The sequence below is a fragment of the Denticeps clupeoides genome, chromosome 19, assembly GCF_900700375.1.
Source record: "Denticeps clupeoides chromosome 19, fDenClu1.1, whole genome shotgun sequence".
Classification (NCBI taxonomy): domain Eukaryota; kingdom Metazoa; phylum Chordata; class Actinopteri; order Clupeiformes; family Denticipitidae; genus Denticeps; species Denticeps clupeoides.
The window spans coordinates 17,272,884-17,288,870 of NC_041725.1; the positions used below are offsets into that span (position 1 = coordinate 17,272,884).

A 15,987-nucleotide genomic window follows, 5' to 3' on the forward strand; every position below is an offset into this window, starting at 1 on the left:
CCTGGAGGCAATGGGAACCGGAGCGGCCGGTGGACCTTCTACCCGTTTTAAATGCAGAGGAACGCGCTGGGGGTCCGGACCCTGAAACTCAGTTGTAAAGAAGGTCCGATGGACGTGCGGCTGAAGGTGCGGCTACCAGGGCCCGGCGGGGGCGGGGCTTCCCGGAATCAAGCGCGCGGCAACGAGCCGCATTGTGTTCGTGTGGCAGAAACAGAAACACCAGAGGGGGGGTTCAGGACACCTGAGAAAACAGAGATGCGCTGGTGGACACGGTGACGTGCCCGAAAAACAAAGCTCGATGACATCACCCCACTGCCACGCAAACGACCCAGAAAACCAGGCACTTGTGAGGTCAACTGCGCAGGCAAGGGTGAAAGGTCGGGCCTCTGGACTACCCATGATGCCCCTTTGTGGGGTTACACAACGTCAGCAGTTCAGAGCCGTGCATCTTCACTTGTTTCATCTCAACTCGCAACGAATTACAATTACGTTTCAATTAATAGCCAGTTTTTGTTTTCAATTTATGCCAAATTTTATAATGTAAGAAGCATCACAGAACATTTTTGATTCAGCGATTAGACAGAAAACCCGTAGCGGATACGTTGACATTCACATACATCTAAATCACGACGGACCAACGTATCCTAAAGATCTGAGACATTGTTCTCAGAAAGGAGCATCTGGGTGAAGTGATTGCCATTGTGATACGCTGCAGCACAGCACACGGTAACACCATGAAATGTGTCCTCTGCTTTTAACCCATCACCCTTGGTGAGCAGTGGGCAGCCATGACAGGCGCCTGGGGAGCAGCGTGTGGGGACGGTGCTTAAATATTTCAATGCATAATGGTTGTCAAAACTGTGCAGCACTTCAATAAAATGACGTTTACACTATTACCGTTGACGTTGTCACTGGGAAGCGAGACGAGCATCACCGCCGATGCGTTAACCTCCCTGACGTTAGAGTTCACATCCCATCCCCTCTTTATTACCCCTCATAAAGAGCAGATCTGGACGAGTGAGCAGCACGTCAGCCGGAGACGAGAGGAGAGGGGAGGGGAGGACATCGTTCCGGGGAGAATGGGAAAGCATGGAATAAAGTAAGGGTAATTCTCAAAAAAAAATAAAATAAAATAAAATTTACATACGACATACATTAATTCTGCTTCGGCGAATTAAAGTGGAACACCTAACCCTGGTCCACCGTGTGCCTTGTGCAGCTCCACCCTGCTTTAACCCCCCAGGACAGTTCAACAGCAGCACTTAACCCTTCGTAACGAGGGAACGGGACCACCCCCAGGCCGTCCTCGCGTTGAGGCTCACACACGGACCTGATCCACATTTATTATTCCTGAACCAGCAGGGCTCCGGAACATCCGGAGCTGTGGTTCGCAGAGAGCTTCGTTTCGAAATGCCTCAATAAGCCACACTTAAAACAACCCCCCCGGTGCTAATTTAAAACAGACTCGGCGAGGACGCTGAAGTTCGGGGAAATAAAGTGGAGGAGGACAATGGAACCACCACTGAGAGAGGCCCGGAAACGTACGTTCTTCATCTGGCCCACGTTTCTCTTCTGGTCGGCGTTCCAAGAGTCCTTCCAGCCCCCCCACCCCCCGCTACACATGAAGTTCTCGCGTGGAACCTTCCGTCTTCTCAACCCAAAACCTCAGAAGGTCCCTACAGCCCGTCCTGCTCCCTGGGCAACACTGGTCCCAGTTGCTGGAGATGAACCAGAAGACCACGACACGCTGTGGACACGGGACTGCAGAACGCCGGCGGCCCATGTTTTCAGAAGGACGCGAGGTGCCGCTGGAAGGATGGAGAAGAATGGAACAGGATCTTCGGCAGGAGGCGAGGGAAGGACGTGGCGCTCGGGAAAGAATGCATCACGCTGACAGACGTCCTGTGCAGTGTGCTGACGGGGCGCCGAGCTTTCCTACTGCAAAAAATACGTTTTACAGACAACTTGCAGCGCTCGGAGAAGCAACGGGACACCAAAAGGCACATATTTGCCCCGACGCCAGCCCTCACGTCACCCAGCTGACGTTTCACTAGGTGAACGGTATTAACACCCCTAGTTCAGACATTTCGAAATGATCCACGAACACCACAAAAACCGAACCGTCTGTGTTCAGCCCACAGGCCTCTAAAAAGAAGCATTTAAACGCCCACTTGTTTAAAAAGTATTTCAGACGAGTCCAACGCTAACACACGCACATGCACAAAATGTTAAAAATTTAAATTAAATAAAAAAATTTGTCTATCACTTAACAGTTCCCCAGCATGTTCTATTCCTGACAAGTTGGGCTCTCAGTTTTGTAGCCCAAAATCTATAGAAACCGAATGAGAATTGCTGGCGTCTTCCTACTGTCAGTCGCTTTGGATAAAAGCGTCTAAGTAAAGTAAAAAATCCCCCCCCCACCCGCCATCCTTTAACCCTTTAAAAAAACTTGACCTTACACCGTGACCGAAGGTAACCCCTCATTTACACCCGGCCCGTTTTATCACCGCCTGGCATCGTGTTTACTCAGCACCGGGGACCAGCATCCACCCGGCAGAACTCTTTACCGTGCGGGACGGGTCCGGGGGGAGGGAGGAGGCTGCGGGTAACGCGGGATCACTCGTAGCCTAGTGGGTAACACTCTCGCCTGTGAACCAGAAGACCCGGGTTCAAACCCCACTTACTACCATCGTGTCCCTGAGCAGGACAATTAACCCTGAGTGTCTCCAGGGGGGGACTGTCCCTGTAACTACTGATTGTAAGTCGCTGTGGGTAAGGGCGTCTGGTAAATGCTGTAAATGTAAATGTTATTGAAACAGAGCGTACGGAGACCTTCGGAGAAACTCGCGGAATGACAGGCATGCGGAGCATTTTAATTGGTTCCAGTTCTTTTTCGCCGGCTTTTTTGTTTGAACCTCCGGCCCTCGGCCCTCCGGGTCTCTATTTTCTTTCATTAGTGCCAGAGAGGGCCCATAAAATGGGGCCAATAACAAACAAAGCCTGTAATTCCGCCGGCCGACCGGTCCTAGTAACAGGACCCCGGACAAAGACGGACACGCGAGCCGCATGTGCGAGGCGAGCCGAGCGGAGAAGGAACGTCCGGCGACGGCGCACCGGACCGCTTGCTCGCCGCTCGCGGTATAAAAGCGTGCGTGTGATTAGCGAGGGAGGCCCGGTGGCGCGTTCTCGGCGGAGCCGGGTAGAACATCTTGTCCTCTCCGCGGGCCGCGTTCCTGTAATCCCGGCTAAATTTATCCCAGATGCCCGGGCCTGTCAGGCATAATTCAGCACATTCGGGCGATCCGGTGCGACTCCAACATTCCTCTCGTGCTCCTGGTGCCGCCAGCTCATCAGCCCATCGGGGCAAGTTGAAATTGTGGAGACGCTCTCCTCTAATGCTGAAGGACGGAATGAACATAATCAACCGGCATTGTGGTATTAACATGGTATTTGGTAAAGGTGAAACAACATGTCACAAATAAAAACATTTTGAGGCGTGAACCTTCAACGCTCTCACGATTCAATTACAACTATCACAATGCAGCCCATAAATCTTCTACATTACCTCACATCATGTTTTCTTTACAGACGCCCTTATCCAGAGCGACTTACAATCAGTAGTTACAGGGACAGTCCCCCCCTGGAGACGTTCAGGGTTAAGTGTCTTGCTCAGGGACACGATGGTAGTAAGTGGGATTTGAACCTGGGTCTTCTGGTTCATAGGCGAGTGTGTTACCCGCCAGGCTACTACCACCCAGTAGTTACAGGGACAGTCCCCCCCGGAGACACTCAGGGTTAAGTGTCCTGGTCAGGGACACGATGGTAGTAAGTGGGATTTGAACCTGGGTCTTCTGGTTCATAGGCGAGTGTGTTACCCGCTAGGCACCCTGTCAAATACAGGAGTTAATGTCTCGTTCGTCCGTGGGAACAACGAGCAGTAAGACGTGGACCTCTGGACACTCGGAGACTGGTAAGATCAGCTTCTCCTCCATCCCTGCTTTGTGTGTGTTTCAACACGAAAAATACGTCACAGCGCGCAGTAGTCGGGGTTCGACACGCGCTGCGTGTGTTTCGGACCGCCAAGACTTTCCATAACATCATGAGTATATAATTCTATTGTGTCGCAGCGCGATACTGATTTCAGACCAGCAAAAGCACCACGGCTTTCAGCTCAAGGAGTGGCCGTGGTTAACGCAACCCCACGATGCCACCACGTAACCCGTTTTATAAATGTACTGCCACGACACATCGATTAAATCGGTAAAATCGAGTACTAAAAGAGTCGGCAACTAATTTCATGTCTTACACGATGGTAGTAAGTGGGGTTTGAACCTGGGTCTTCTGGTTCATAGGCGAGTGCGTTACCCGCTAGGCTACTACCACCCTGTTAGTGTGTGTGTGTGTGTATCCTGGTCATGGTTAAAGCATGTGATTGGCACATTTCCCATGATGCACCTGCACGCCTCCATTATCCCTGCCACATCAACACCATATAAGCGGCTGTTTTCTGCACATTCTGTTCTGACATTCAAACAAATCTTGTAAAATTTTCTGATTTGTATTGTTGTTTTTTTTATTGTTCCGGCAGCTCAGGTGGCACTTAAAAAAAAAAAAAAAGTCTATATTTGGCAGATGTAAGGCATACATGTGCATGTATTTCGTGTTAGTCCATTTTTATTTTATTATTATTATAACAGCTCATGTAACAGCAGCAGGTTCGTGAACTTTTTAAAGATTTTTAGTTCAGTTTTTGAATAAGGGGTTGACAATGAATGCTTTTATTTTTATCCGATAAATAAAAAAAATTATCATTAGTGGCAGCCCTAGTCTCGAGTGCACTCTCTTGCCAGTGACTTTTCCGGCCCCCTGAACAATTTACCCCCCCCCCCAAAAAAAAGCACCGAGCAACAAATCTGTTAAAAAGCTACTTCCTGCACAGCTTTGTGGTCAATATTCAATTTGCGGGCATCAGGGAGCCACTATCAATACGAGGGATAATCTCGGAATGTCCGGGAGACTTGGGATCGGCAATACATCGCACTCTGGTGAGAATAAGCCATGGCATTCAGCGACCAGTAGAAGAATGGGGAATGGTGGCCCAAATCAGGCATAATCGCGTATTAAACGCTCTAAATGCAAAAAAAAAAAAAAAAAAAAAAAAAAAAAAAACACTGAAATGGTGAGACACAAAATGACACAATTTTCCCACACTGTCAAACCTGGCAAGGTCTTTTCTTGTCCATTCCATCTACCCAATCGGGGCGAAACTTATATGCAGCGGGGAATATCTGCGGACCAAAACCACGTTGAAATGCTGGTATTTCATAGTATGAATAAACTTTTTTTGCCTGGTTTTCTTCTGCTAATGTGCTTGATCTTTGCAAGAATGTATTAAAATATATGTTTTTGAGTGTTTTCTCATCTATTATTTGCCACACAATTAAAAAAAAAAAACAAAAAAACAACCTTCTGTTAAATATATAATCTGGTAGCTAAATAGGAGCCATTTTATGATTGCGCAATTTATAATCCATCTAGTCGATGACTTATCGATTACAGCCGATGAGTAGTCAACTATCAAAATAGTTGTTAGTTGCAGCCTTTGTATTGGGTTATTTTTTTTTCCAATTAATAAATGCAGCACGTGCCAATCAGAGCTTCAAAATGATATTTGCGAGATACAGAGAGTCCTTTTTCCCAACCTGCTTCTCCATAGAAAACCGGCTAATTTAACATTTTCACGCTGACTGTTGTCAAATTGGGTTGGGTGGATAGAAATGTATATCCCTGACACCGGCCCAACCGTAGCACTGAGCAGCTTGATCTTTGAAAGTTCATGCAGCAGATAGCACTGCTGGACACCGGACGAGGGAACGGGCTGGACGGCCGTGTGTAAAAAGGGCCGGAGACAAGGATTCGTGGAGCAAGCCTAGACCAAGACTAAAAGAGAACTTGCGTGAAATTTAGGACCAGGCTTGATCCGTGAACAGGAGAGATTTTAGAATGTCCCAACATGAAACATCTCTTCGCATTACGTTCATTTATCCGTCCAGACTCCAGCTCCAGCTTCAGGACAGTGGGAGCATTTCTGAAGCGTACGGAGAAGGTAGAAGTTCGAATGGAGCTTCTCTAACATCAGGCTGTAGCTCCTTCTACCATTAGGGAGCCACAAGCGCGGCTCCACGGTGGAACCAACGCAGTGGTCTGGATGAAGATGCAAAGAACCAGACTTTCAACCCAGAAATGCAGTTCTCGGTAATGGAAGTGAGGGAAAAGTACAAGACGAACCGTCTCACCCAGCAATCAGGTGTGACGATGTCCCCAGGAGCCTCGTGGCGTGCCAAATTTCCGTCGTCTCCGGACCACGCGAACAACGTACCGGCCGGGGCGCGGCGCGGACCCCCGCTGCGCCGCACACATTAACTCCTCGGCAGAGGAATGGCAGGAATTCTGCTCATTCGGGTCACATGCCACCAAAAACCCGAACGGAGGTGGTCAAAGCACCCCCCCCCCCCCTCGCCACCCCCCACGGCGGCGCAGCTGAACTTCGGACTCGCCGCGGCGGGCCGCCTGCAAACAGACCCGTTTCATTCCAGGAGCGTCACCAGCAAGGTCCTTCAGAGTAGAACATTAATCCCCCCACACACCAACTTCACAGCGTTTGGGGACGCGGAGGACTCGATTCCCCACAGCGGCTCTGAAATCCAGATTAATGAGTCCATCCAGGACGGTTCTAATCCTCGTCTCCATGTTTACATTTACAGCATTTACCAGACGTCCTTACAATCAGTAGTTACAGGGACAGTCCCCCCCTGGAGACACTCGGGGTTAAGTGTCTTGCTCAGGGACACAATGGTAGTAAGTGGGAGACAGCCACCTATAAACCAGAAGACCCAGGTTCAAACCCCATTTAATAACCAACGTGTCCCTGAGCACGGCACTTAACACACGGGGCAGTGGTGGCCTAGCGGTTAAGGAAGCGGCCCCGTAATCAGAAGGTTGCCGGTTCAAATCCCGACCTGAGCAAATGCACTGTCCCCTAAATCCAGACCCGTCAAGGCTGCCCACTGCTCACTAAGGGTGATGGTTAAATACAGAGGACACATTTCACTGTATCACAATGACAATTCACTTTAACCCTGAGTGTCCCAGGGGGACTGTCCCTGTCAGTACTGGTTGTATGGCACTCTGGATAAGGGTGTCTGGTATAATGCTGATAAATTAGTCTAACCGGTAGAGTCTCCAAACTACGAAGTCTCACCACGAATCCATTTCCACTTAAAACAAGATGAAAGGGACTCTGAAAACCATGAAGATGACTGTGATGGGACTTTGCTTGAATTCTGTCCAGCGACATTTTTGCCTCAATGCCTCCTATTTCTTGCACAATAAGTGTTCGAAACAGGGTTTTGGTCTCTTATTGAACGTTCTCACGCCGGCCAAAAGGACCGGGGCTCGCGGGGGATTGGGCGTCCAGTCAGCCGACCCGGCGGGACAGGTTTACGAAGGAGGTGACATCACACAGCTGGAGGTGAGAGGAGAGAGAGGCGGGATATCCTGTTTCTGGTTCACACTCCCACACGGGCAGGGAGGTGCAACGTAAAAGGAATGAGGATGAATTACATTTACATTTACAGCATTCACCAGACGCACTTAATCAGGGCAACTTACAGGGACAGTCAGCAGTTACAGGGACAGACCCCCCTGGAGACACTCAGGGTTAAGTGTCTTGCTCAGGGACACGATGGTAGTAAGTGGGGTTCGAACCTGGGTCTTCTGGTTCATAGGCGAGTGTGTTACCCCACTAGGCTACTAACACCCTAGTGTGTGTGTGTGTGTGTGTTTGTATCCTGGTCATGGAAAGCATGTGATTGGCTAAATTTCCCATGATGCACCTGCGCGCCTCCATTATCAGGTCCCTGTTCACTCACGTTTATTAAATAATGTATTTATTTGGTGGGTGTGCGGGGTGCGCCGAGGCCGCCGTACCTTGGTGATGAGCAGGGGTTCGCGGTACTCCACCCCTCCCCGGATGGTGAAGCCCCAGGGCGCCCCGCCGGTCAGCAGCACGTCCACCAGCCTCCAGCCCTCCCCGGCCGCGGCCTGCCGGGGCTCCGGGAAGCCGCTCTCCTCCACGGCGTCCATAAACTCGTTTTTTTCTTTTATTTCTTTTTTTCTTTCTTTTAAAAAAGTGCGTTTTAAACCGAACAACAAAGCTGAGAGGGAGGGAGTCTCCGGCGGCGACTACTGCTGCGGCGGCACCTGCTCACCCTCCAGACCCTTAATGCTATTACGCGACGGTATTACGTGCGGCATGCTGTCGGCCGGAGGGGGCGAGCAGCGCGACGGAGCCCCGACTCTCACGGCCGGGCTCGGGCTCGGGCTCTTCCTCCTGCCCCGTCCGGAGCCATGTCGAGCCCCGCGGCAACCTGTGGAGCCAGAAGCGGAGCCGGAGCGGCTCGGAGCTGCTTGAGTCGGGCTTTTAAAAGCTTATAAAATATATATATATATATATACACACACACGAAATGGAATAAAATGAAGTCACTAAACCCTCGACCCCGGGCGAACTAGCCGGCTAACGGCTAGTTTCTGGTCAGGGTTCTAGTCGCGGGTGACAAACCCGGCGCGGCATCGTGCGGCGATTTCTGACCACAAAAGCCGATCGCGACAGAGGCGGACCGGGGACCGGCGAAAGTTCGAGAGGTTTCCAGACCCCGGAGCCGATTCCTTTGTCCGATAAAATAGACTTTTAAAGTCGGGAAAAGTAAAAAACAAAAACAAAAAAAAAAACGGGGCATTCGGGAGAACGGCGCCCGAGCAGCGCCGGTTGCGTCTCGGTAGTCCGCGTCCTTGAAAGCGGCCAGCGCGACACCGATGGCGGGGCAAGGCGAGCACGCCGGGTGCCCGCGGCTCGTCTGCAGCGGATTAAGATCCGCAACCTGGAGCGGCCAGCGGAGGCGCGGCGTACCTGTGATCCGACACACTTCCACCGGGAACGGGTCCAGAGCGGCGCGGCGTTCGGGCGCCCCCTGCCGGCCGCGGGAGGCGGCGTTTCACTCAGACCGACTCGCTTCCAGAACAAAGTCGGGATTAAAGATGCTATAAAATACAATCAGTCAATAAATAACTGGACCGATCGTTTATTTTTTTTTCTAATTCTGTCTGATAATTCAAAAGCATTGAGAAACAAACGTTGGCCGTAAGTTCGTCTTCTACGCAACGCGTTTCTTCCATATTTCTTCTAATACGATAAATGTAACTGTAACCCAACTACATCTTCGGAGTCTGGGTTCATATTGAACATCAGCAATATTCCCGTGATACTACGTTTTTTAAAACGGACCTACGATCGATGTATTTTGTGGGGCGTTCAGAAGGAAGAAGTGATGAACTGAAGAAGTGATCATACAATGATGAGACCAATTTAAATTACTAATGACAGATTTTTTTTATTTACTGATGTGTTCAACGTTGTGTGTGAAAAAAGTAGGAAACTCAACAACAACACACCTCCAGATTTTTGCACCTGATAACATTCATTATGCACACTTCTGCTCACATCCTACATGATGTCCAGTTATGTCCTGTTCATTGTACAGAAAGGTTTTACTTTTGTTTTATAGAGATCTGTACAGTATGTTCTAGTCACAAAAAAAAGGTGAAATAAGTGAAAACATGTTTTATATTCTAGTTTCTTCAAAATAGCCGCCCTTTGCTCTGATTACTGCTTTGCACACTCTTGGCAATTCTCTCGATGAGCTTCAAGAGGTCGTCACCTGAAATGCTTCTCCAACAGTCTTGAAGGAGTTCCCAGAGGTGTTTAGCACTTGTTGGGGTCCAGCTCACCCCAAACCATCTGGACTGGGTTCAGGTCCGGTGACTGTGGAGGCCAGGTCTCCACTTTTTGTTAAGTACATAACTCCACATGTGTTCATTCATAGTTTTGATGCCTTCAGTGAGAATCTACCAACGTAAATGGTCATGAAAATAAAGAAAACACATTGAATTAGAAGGTGTGTCCAGACCTTTGGCCTGTACTGTGTGTGTGTAATCATAAAATCTATATATATATTTTATGATTGCACTATGGGGGGGTCTGTGTGAAATATTATTTAAATACACGGTATACTGTGTATACTGTTGCGCTGACAATAAACCAAACTTGAATCTCGAAATAAGTTCGTGCACTGTTGCCATGGTGACGGCCAACCTTGTATAGGAAGCCGGAGGGTCAAACCGAGCGGCGCGCTTCTCAAACGCGGAAGTGGAAAGGCGACCCACATCTGACGTTTTCGGGGGGTGGAATCATGGCGAAGTTTGTCCTCTGACTGTAGACGTGACGTAACGCTTTGTTTTACGTTTGTTAAAATAGCCGCGACCGGTTCGAAAGCAACATGTTTAAGGGCTGGGGGACGTGGCTGGGTTTGGAAAACGCGGCGCCGGCGAAGGCAGAGGACGTGGCGGAGAAGCTGGCGGCTGACGTGCGGCAGCCTGAAGAAGTAAACAAAGGCGAGGCACGTTCGCCCGGGGACGAAACCAGCGACAGTCGCGCACAACTTCCACAGCAGGCGACGGGACTGAGCGGTGAGTGAACCCCGTTTTAATCGGCGCCTTCAGGAGGTGTAAACGGCCGGGCTAGCCGCTACACGAACACGCTAGCCTCGACCTGGCGCCTCGACTGTGGATGCGAAGAAACAATTTTGCACGCCGGTTAACATAACGAGCATAAGGGCCTGTCTCTCGGACATATCGGCATGGATCCAATTGCACTTATCCAAAACCGAGAATCTGATCTTTCCGGGCGACAACTCCCCTCAATTCAAACCGAGTCTGAACCATCACGTTGCTGCGATCTCCAACATTCGCAAGATTCGCAGCTCCTCGTCCAGGCAACGGTCATCTCTAGACTCGACTATTGTTACTCTCTCCTGGCTGGAGCTTCTGCAGTCACCCTAAAACCACTCCAGATGGTCACCCCTCCACATGTCACCCCTCTTCCCACCTCTCTCCACCGGCTCCCGGTAGCTGCTCGCATCCAGTTTAAATCCTTGATGCTGCCCACAGGGCTGTAAACGGAAGTGCATCCTAGCTACACTCCTGCACGCCCTCTCAGATCTCAGCAAACTGAAAATTCCCTCTTCACGGGGTCTCCGATCCCAATCGACTCTGTTCTCCTTCGTTGTCCCTGGCTGGTGGAACAACTTGACCTGCTCCATTCGACCAGCCGAGACCACCACCACCTTTAAGAAGTATTTGAAAACTCGCTTGTTTAAAAAGTATTTCAAAGCAGTCTAACGCACACACACACAAAAAAAACAACGTCTAGCACTTAACCCCAGCATGTTCTATTCTTGATAAGTTGGGCCTTATCAGGGCTCTTAGTTTTGTGACTCACAATCAACAGAAACTGGATGAGAATTGCTGGTGTCTTCTTGTAAGTCGCTTTGGATAAAAGCGTCTGCCAAGTAAAGTAAAGTAACGGGCGCTGCCCGGAGAACCAGGCGGCTAATCGCCTTGCTGTCGTCCAGGTTACTTGCTGAACTTCGCCAGCGAAGCGACCAAGAAGATCTCCGAGTCGGTGGCAGAGACGGCGCAGAGCCTGAAGAGGAGCGTCGAGGACGGCAAGATCGACGGCATCATCGACAAGGTGCGCTGACCGGCCGCGGCCCGCAGTACGGCCGATGTCACGCCTCTCGGTTCTGACCCGAAGCTCCTGTGCTCTGCTCTTTTTTTCCCCTCCCCTAGACCATCCTGGGAGACTTTCAGAAGGAGCAGGAGAAATTTGTCCAGGAAAAGAATGCAAAAAAGACAGGTGAGACCGGTGAAGCAGCCCGTGGTGGTAGTCTCAGGTTCAAACCCCACTTACTACCACTGTATCCTTCAGCAAGACATTTTAAGGTCCCCTATTATGAAAAATTCACTTTGTGAGATGATTTAACATCAATACGGGTTCCCCCAGCCTGTCTATGCTCCTGCAGTGGCTAGAAATGGCGATAGGTGTAATGAGTGTTATGGTCAGAGAGCGGCAGCTCAGACGGTCAGATCTGAAATTTGTCCCCTTATGACGTCATAAGGGGAACTGTTACCTCCCGTTTCTCATGCTTTTTACTGCCCAGTGAATTTCCCGTCCCTCCCACAAATAAGGAATTGGATGATTTTTAGTTCAGTCACACGGCACTCTGAAGAACCAGTGGGTTCATTTGAATTTTCTCTGGAAAAACGCCGACACGACTTCCTGTCTGTACCAGACATTGTGGTTGGTGAATGGTGTTGATGGTGCGAATGTCCCCTCAACTTTTATAGGCCGCTCACCTCCTCGTCCCGCCTCCCTCCTCCTCATAAGCATTTAAAGCTACAGACACCGAAATGGTGCATCCTGGGAAATCAAAGTGGCTGTAATTCTGCAAAATTCGGCTGAAAATATCTGAAGTCTCTTTACGAAATGTATTAGGACCTATGTAAAAGCAAAAATCAAATTAATGTCATGGGACCTTTAATGTAAATGTAAGTTCAATGTTTGAAACTTGCTGAACTTCAGTCTTTGTTGTTTTTTAGACGCTGCCGTTCCACCGTGGGTCGGTTATAATGAAGAAGAGACCATCCAGCAGCAGATCTTGGCCCTATCAGCAGTAAGTCTCCACCTGGATTATCTGCTGTAAGGTAACTTGTACATATAACATCTGACCATGACTTTACTTACTGTAGGACAAGAGGAACTTCCTGCGGGACCCTCCGACCGGTGTGCAGTTTCACTTCGACTTCGATCAGATGTACCCCATCGCCCTAGTGATGCTGCAGGAGGACGAACTGCTGAACCGAATGCGCTTTGACCTGGTGCCCAAACAGTGAGTGTTTTCCACACCTTTCCACACCTGGCGGGTAAAGTGAAGTGATTGTCACATGTGATACACAGCAGCACAGCACACGGTGCACACAGTGAAATTTGTCCTCTGCATTTAACCCATCACCCTGAGTGGGCAGTGGGCAGCCATGACAGGCGCCCGGGGAGCAGTGTGTGGGGACGGTGCTTTGCTCAGAGGCACCTCAGTGCCACCAAGGTGCCACTGAGCAAAGTTCCGTCCCCACACACTGCTCCCCGGGCGCCTGTCATGGCTGCCCAATGCTCACCAAGGGTGATGGTTAAATACTGCTGCGCATCACAAAAAAAATCACGTTATTAATCTCTCGTTATTTTTGCCCCCCTCAGTGTGAAGGAAGAGGTGTTTTGGAGGAATTATTTCTACAGAGTGTCCCTCATTAAGCAGTCTGCCCAGTTAACTGCCCTGGCCGCCCAGCAGCAGGAAGAGGAGAAGAGCGGCGGCAGCTCGGGATCGGAGCACATGAAGGGTGCTGATGTGCTGTCTGTTCGCTGGCGATGTAACCTCGCGTGACCGCTTTCGGTGTCTTAACTGTGTAGGACATGTCCTCTGCCCTCTGCAGAAACCATCAGACCAAAAACCCCTCCTACCACCATCAACACCAAACCAAAGTCCAACGAGGTCAGCACCCTGGCCTTCACTTCAATACGTGCTTCCTTCCAGTGGAGCGCTGGATGGAAATGTGTGTTGATTCTTTTCTTGGATGTGCAGGAGGAGGAGGAAATCTCCACCAGCCCGGGGGTGTCGGAGTTCGTGAGCGACGCTTTTGATGCCTGCCATATCAACCAGGAGGACCTGAGGAAGGGTATGGAGCAGCTGGTGCTGGACAAGAAGGATGGAGCGTTCCCTCAAGAAGGTAAGGCCCTGCACTTTATAGCCAGTGTGCTTTAGTGATCACCAGTGGAGGCTGAAGTTCCTGGTGGAACATTCTCGCTCTTTCTGTGTCAGAGGAGGCGGCCGACTGGGAGAAGGAACTTCAGCAGGAGCTCCAGGAGTACGAGGTGGTGGCGGACGCTGAAAACCGTGATGACAACTGGGACAAGGAGATCGAGGAGATGCTACAAGCAGACGATTAAATCGCATTCCCTTCAGAGACGTGAATGGACTGTCACTTCCCTCCCGCTTTGTGGGGGAGCTCTTCTCTCCAGAATGTCCTCTCAGGACCTACTAAACGTTCTTTATCTGTGTGTGTGTAATGAAGAAGGGGGAGGAGCCTTGTAAAAGACACGCCTCCCCCTCAGTAGAGGCACAGTGCCAAAGGGCAGTTCGCGTATTTTAAAAGTTTCGAGAAGTGAAGTACGTGGAAGTCGTGTCTTAGGCAGGAGGACGTTGGTCCAGTAGCAGCGTCTGCGTGTCCTCAGGTCCCAGTTCAGCCAGTAACATGCACACTTTTCATTTCCGTCACTCTCGACAGCAACGTTCTTATGGGTTCTTTTCTTTTTTTTTTATTCTACTGTGTGTATTCTTTCTCTCCAGGCATATACATCGGTGGCTGTTGATTGTGGCGAAGTGGAATCATATAAAGAAGAGCTTTCATAATTAATGTCGATTTTTAATGTATATTATTCGAGAGGGAATGGAATTCCTTTATTGAACTGAGAGATGTACATCCCTATAACAGATCCTGTATATTAACATTAAAATTGTGCATTTTCTCCCTTTCTTGTCTTTTGTCTTCGTTGACTGCATTTTTAATATAAAATATAAGGTGATTATTTTGAATCAGGGTTTTGTGTCTCGTCCTCACGGTCTGTGGTCAAGAAGAACAGAGCCCTGCTGGGACGAGGGATGTCGCCTCTCATCTTATTTATGAGTCTTGGTCCAGAGAGAGAGGGGAATTATGGGCTCCTATTTGTGAAAGCAGATTGGGGGCATGTGTATCCTGCAGCTCACCACTGCCTCACAAACTGCATTATGGGTAATGTGCATCACTGATTGCTGTCGGGAATAGCAGAGAGATTATTAGGCTCGGCCTAATTAGAGCGCCTTTGGATCTGTGAAGACATGCTGGCCCCTTCTGAGACTCCCGTTTCTTTCGCTTCTTCCCCCCCGGAATCCCTCGGCGCCTGCCTGATGCTTGATGCAACCTGAGACTTCTTCTCCTCTTAGGGGTCGTAGTGAGGGGGTAGTGATGAAAGGCCGGGATTATTATTCAAATGAGGAACTGCTGGAGTAAAGTTCCATTTAAAATTGACTGATTTCTAAACAGCCAACTGGGTCTCTGGCTGAATTGAGCTGGGAAATTAGTTGTAGGGCTGGTAGTAGCCTAGTGGGATAGATACCCGCCTACAAGACAGAAGGCCACAAGGGTGGTGGTAGCCTAGCGGGTAACACACTCGCTTATTAACTGGAAGACCCAGGTTCAAATCCCACTTACTACCATTGTGTCCCTGAGCAAGACACTGAACCCTGAGTGTCTCCAGGGGGGGACGGTCCCTGTCACTACTGACTAAGTCGCTCTGGATAAGGGCGTCTAGTAAATGCCACAAAGTCCCAGATTCAAACACCACTAGCTACTTTACTGACGGTGCTTTGCTCAGTGGCAGATCGGGATTAGAAACGGCAACCTTCTGATTACAGGGCCGCTGCCCCTCTGTATTTAACCATCTCCCTTGGTGAGCAGTGGGCATCCATGACAGGCGTGCACCCGGAAGTTCGCTAATTACTGTGGCAGCGGTGGTCTAGCGGTTCGAATCCTGAGCCACTGAGGTGCCCCACACACTGCTCCCCGGGCGCCTGTCACGGCTGCCCACTGCTCACCAAGGGTGATGGTTAAATACGTTGTGTCACCGTGCGCTGTGCTGCTGTGTATCACAATGACAATCACTTCACTTTCACTACAGTCAGGGACAATGCACTGCCACTCGCTGTGGCCCATCTGACATGGAACCGGAATCCGGTTTGCTGATGCTTTTCCTCATGTTTGTGTATTTACTGCTGCTATTGGCCGCTAATAACATGGTCACGAAAAAAATACGAACACACACAAACAATTTATACACGTGGGGTCAAATTCAAGCATAAATATGATTAAATTCGTAGGGGCGTGTTGTTCGCTTCTGTCATTTCCTGACCAAACGGAGGGCTAAAAAAAAAAAAAAATCTT

General features: G+C 49.7%; 2 protein-coding genes across 5 annotated transcripts in view; one reads left to right on the forward strand and one right to left on the reverse strand.

The window, feature by feature from the left end:
* The window catches only part of shroom2a (shroom family member 2a), a 28,957-nt gene extending 19,993 nt beyond the window's left edge, over nt 1-8,964 (reverse strand). For all 4 annotated transcript variants that reach the window (XM_028961632.1, XM_028961631.1, XM_028961630.1 and 1 more), the window contains exon 1: nt 7,990-8,964. In XM_028961632.1, the coding sequence (XP_028817465.1) occupies nt 7,990-8,145 (156 nt within the window). In that variant the 5' untranslated portion in view covers nt 8,146-8,964. The remainder of the gene's footprint in view (nt 1-7,989) is intronic.
* A 1,276-nt stretch (nt 8,965-10,240) lies between these two features.
* Nucleotides 10,241-14,542, forward strand: syap1 (synapse associated protein 1). Its single transcript, XM_028961639.1, has 9 exons — nt 10,241-10,587; nt 11,532-11,650; nt 11,749-11,815; nt 12,559-12,632; nt 12,709-12,848; nt 13,211-13,350; nt 13,444-13,502; nt 13,593-13,737; nt 13,830-14,542. The coding sequence occupies exons 1-9, from the start codon at nt 10,398-10,400 to the stop codon at nt 13,955-13,957; spliced, it is 1,062 nt and encodes a 353-aa protein (XP_028817472.1). The 5' UTR covers nt 10,241-10,397; the 3' UTR covers nt 13,958-14,542.
* Nucleotides 14,543-15,987: the final 1,445 nt, after the last annotated feature.